Raw genomic sequence first — 2,500 nt, forward strand, 5'->3', positions numbered from 1 at the left:
AATCTTCAAAATGCACTCAAAATCTTCAAAATGCACTCAAAATCTTCAAAATGCTCTCAAAATCTTCAAAATGCTCTCAAAATCTTCAAAATGCACTCAAAATCTTCAAAATACACTCAAAATCTTCAAAATGCTCTCAAAATTTTCAAAATGCTCTCAAAATCTTCAAAATGCACTCAAAATCTTCAAAATGCACTCAAAATCTTCAAAATGCATTCAAAATCTTCAAAATGCTCTCAAAATCTTCAAAATGCTCTCAAAATCTTCAAAATGCTCCCAAAAGCTTCAAAATGCACTCAAAATATTCAAATTGCTCTCAAAATCTTCAAAATGCATTCAAAATCTTCAAAATGCACTCAAAATCTACAAAATGCTCTCAAAAGCTTCAAAATGCACTCAAAATATTCAAATTGCTCTCAAAATCTTCAAAATGCTCTCAAAATCTTCAAAATGCACTCAAAATCTTCAAAATGCTCTTAAAATCTTCAAAATGCACTCAAAATCTTCAAAATGCTCTCAAAACTTTCAAAATGCTCTCAAAATCTTCAAAATGCACTCAAAATCTTCAAAATGCTCTCAAAATTTTCAAAATGCACTCAAAATCTTCAAAATGCACTCAAAATCTTCAAAATGCTCTCAAAACTTTCAAAATGCTCTCAAAATCTTCAAAATGCTCTCAAAATCTTCAAAATGCACTCAAAATCTTCAAAATGCTCTCAAAACTTTCAAAATGCTCTCAAAATCTTCAAAATGCACTCAAAATCTTCAAAATGCTCTCAAAATCTTCAAAATGCTCTCAATATCTTCAAATGCACTCAAAATCTTCAAATGCTCTCAAAATCTTCAAATGCACTCAAAATCTTCAAATGCTCTCAAAATCTTCAAAATGCACTCAAAATCTTCAAAATGCTCTCAAAATCTTCAAAATGCTCTCAATATCTTCAAAATGCACTCAAAATCTTCAAAATGCTCTCAAAATCTTCAAAATGCACTCAAAATCTTCAAAATGCTCTCAAAATCTTCAAAATGCACTCAAAATCTTCAAAATGCTCTCAAAACTTTCAAAATGCTCTCAAAATCTTCAAAATGCACTCAAAATCTTCAAAATGCTCTCAAAATCTTCAAAATGCTCTCAAAATCTTCAAAATGCACTCAAAATCTTCAAAATGCTCTCAAAACTTTCAAAATGCTCTCAAAATCTTCAAAATGCACTCAAAATCTTCAAAATGCTCTCAAAATCTTCAAAATGCACTCAAAATCTTCAAAATGCACTCAAAATATTCAAATTGCTCTCAAAATTTTCAAAATGCTCTCAAAATCTTCAAATTGCACTCAAAATCTTCAAAATGCACTCAAAATAATCAAAATGCACTCAAAATAATCAAAATGCACGCAAAATGCACTCAAAACAATCAAATCGCAATCAAAACCTTCAAAAATGCACTCAAAACACTCTGCACTCAAAATTCACTCAAAACACTCAAAATGCACTCAAAATCTCTCTCTCTCTCTCTCTCTCTCTCTCTCTCTCTCTCTCTCTCTCTCTCTCACACACACACACACACTCACCTCCCTCTCTCCCTCCTCTCTCTCTCTCTCCCAATAACCCCCTACCCCCTCTCTCTCTCTCCCCACTCCCTCACACCACCCCTACTCCTATATAACCCTTAACATTCCCACTCCTGCCTAACCTCTCCCTCTCCCTCTCTCCCTCAGGTGACTCAGGAGGACCTCTAGTTTGTGAGGACTCAGGAACTTACACTTTGCAAGGCGTGACATCCTTTGGGGCAGGTTGTGGAGACAAGAAGAGCTATGGGGTGTACACGAGGGTTGGAGAGTATATAGGGTGGATTGAAGAAGTGATGGGGGGCGTGTGAGAGGGGGCGTCGGGGTGAGAGAGGGCTGAGAGGGGCTGAGAGGGGCTGAGAGGGGGCTGAGAGTGTTTTTAAAGGTGTTTTACTGTTTTTTTGTTGAAGTTAGGGTTTAGAGAGAGAGAGAGAGAGAGAGAGAGAGAGAGAGAGAGAGATTACGTGTCTTGGCCAGAATAACTTTTTTCTTTAATCAACAAAAACAACAACAAAATTAAAGTCACGAAAGTTTTCTCTAATTAAAGTTTTCTCTAATTAAAGTTTTCTCTAATAAAAGTTTGTAGTATTAATAAAATTTACTATTTAAATAATGTTTTCCTTGACCGAGAGAGAGAGAGAGAGAGAGAGAGAGAGAGAGAGAGAGAGAGAGAGAGAGAGAGAGAGAGAGAGAGAGAGAGAGAGAGAGAGAGAGAGAGAGAGTAAGCTTAACTAAATCAAAATACAATAAAATATATTCAATAGAAATACAAAATTAAATAGCTCACTTCTGGCGAGGGCTGAGTAGAAACGCCCAATATACACCAAAATTGTTTACACCCTTAAGAATTACTAATGGGTGTCTTAGATCACCTTAGAATTACTTACAAAATCCCCATTAGCTCTTCCTAACCCCTTCAGTAGCATGACGTGTT

The 2,500-nt window shown here is 35.4% G+C and overlaps 1 protein-coding gene across 1 annotated transcript in view; it reads left to right on the forward strand.

Annotated features, from left to right (window-relative positions):
• Positions 1 to 1,878, forward strand: part of LOC123501566 (kallikrein-8-like) — an 8,761-nt gene extending 6,883 nt beyond the window's left edge. Inside the window, exon 4 of the mRNA XM_045250467.1 lies at positions 1,717 to 1,878. Coding sequence (XP_045106402.1) covers positions 1,717 to 1,737 — 21 coding nt within the window. The 3' untranslated portion in view covers positions 1,738 to 1,878. The remainder of the gene's footprint in view (positions 1 to 1,716) is intronic.
• Positions 1,879 to 2,500: the final 622 nt, after the last annotated feature.

Source organism: Portunus trituberculatus, chromosome 2 (genome assembly GCF_017591435.1).
Source record: "Portunus trituberculatus isolate SZX2019 chromosome 2, ASM1759143v1, whole genome shotgun sequence".
NCBI lineage: Eukaryota > Metazoa > Arthropoda > Malacostraca > Decapoda > Portunidae > Portunus > Portunus trituberculatus.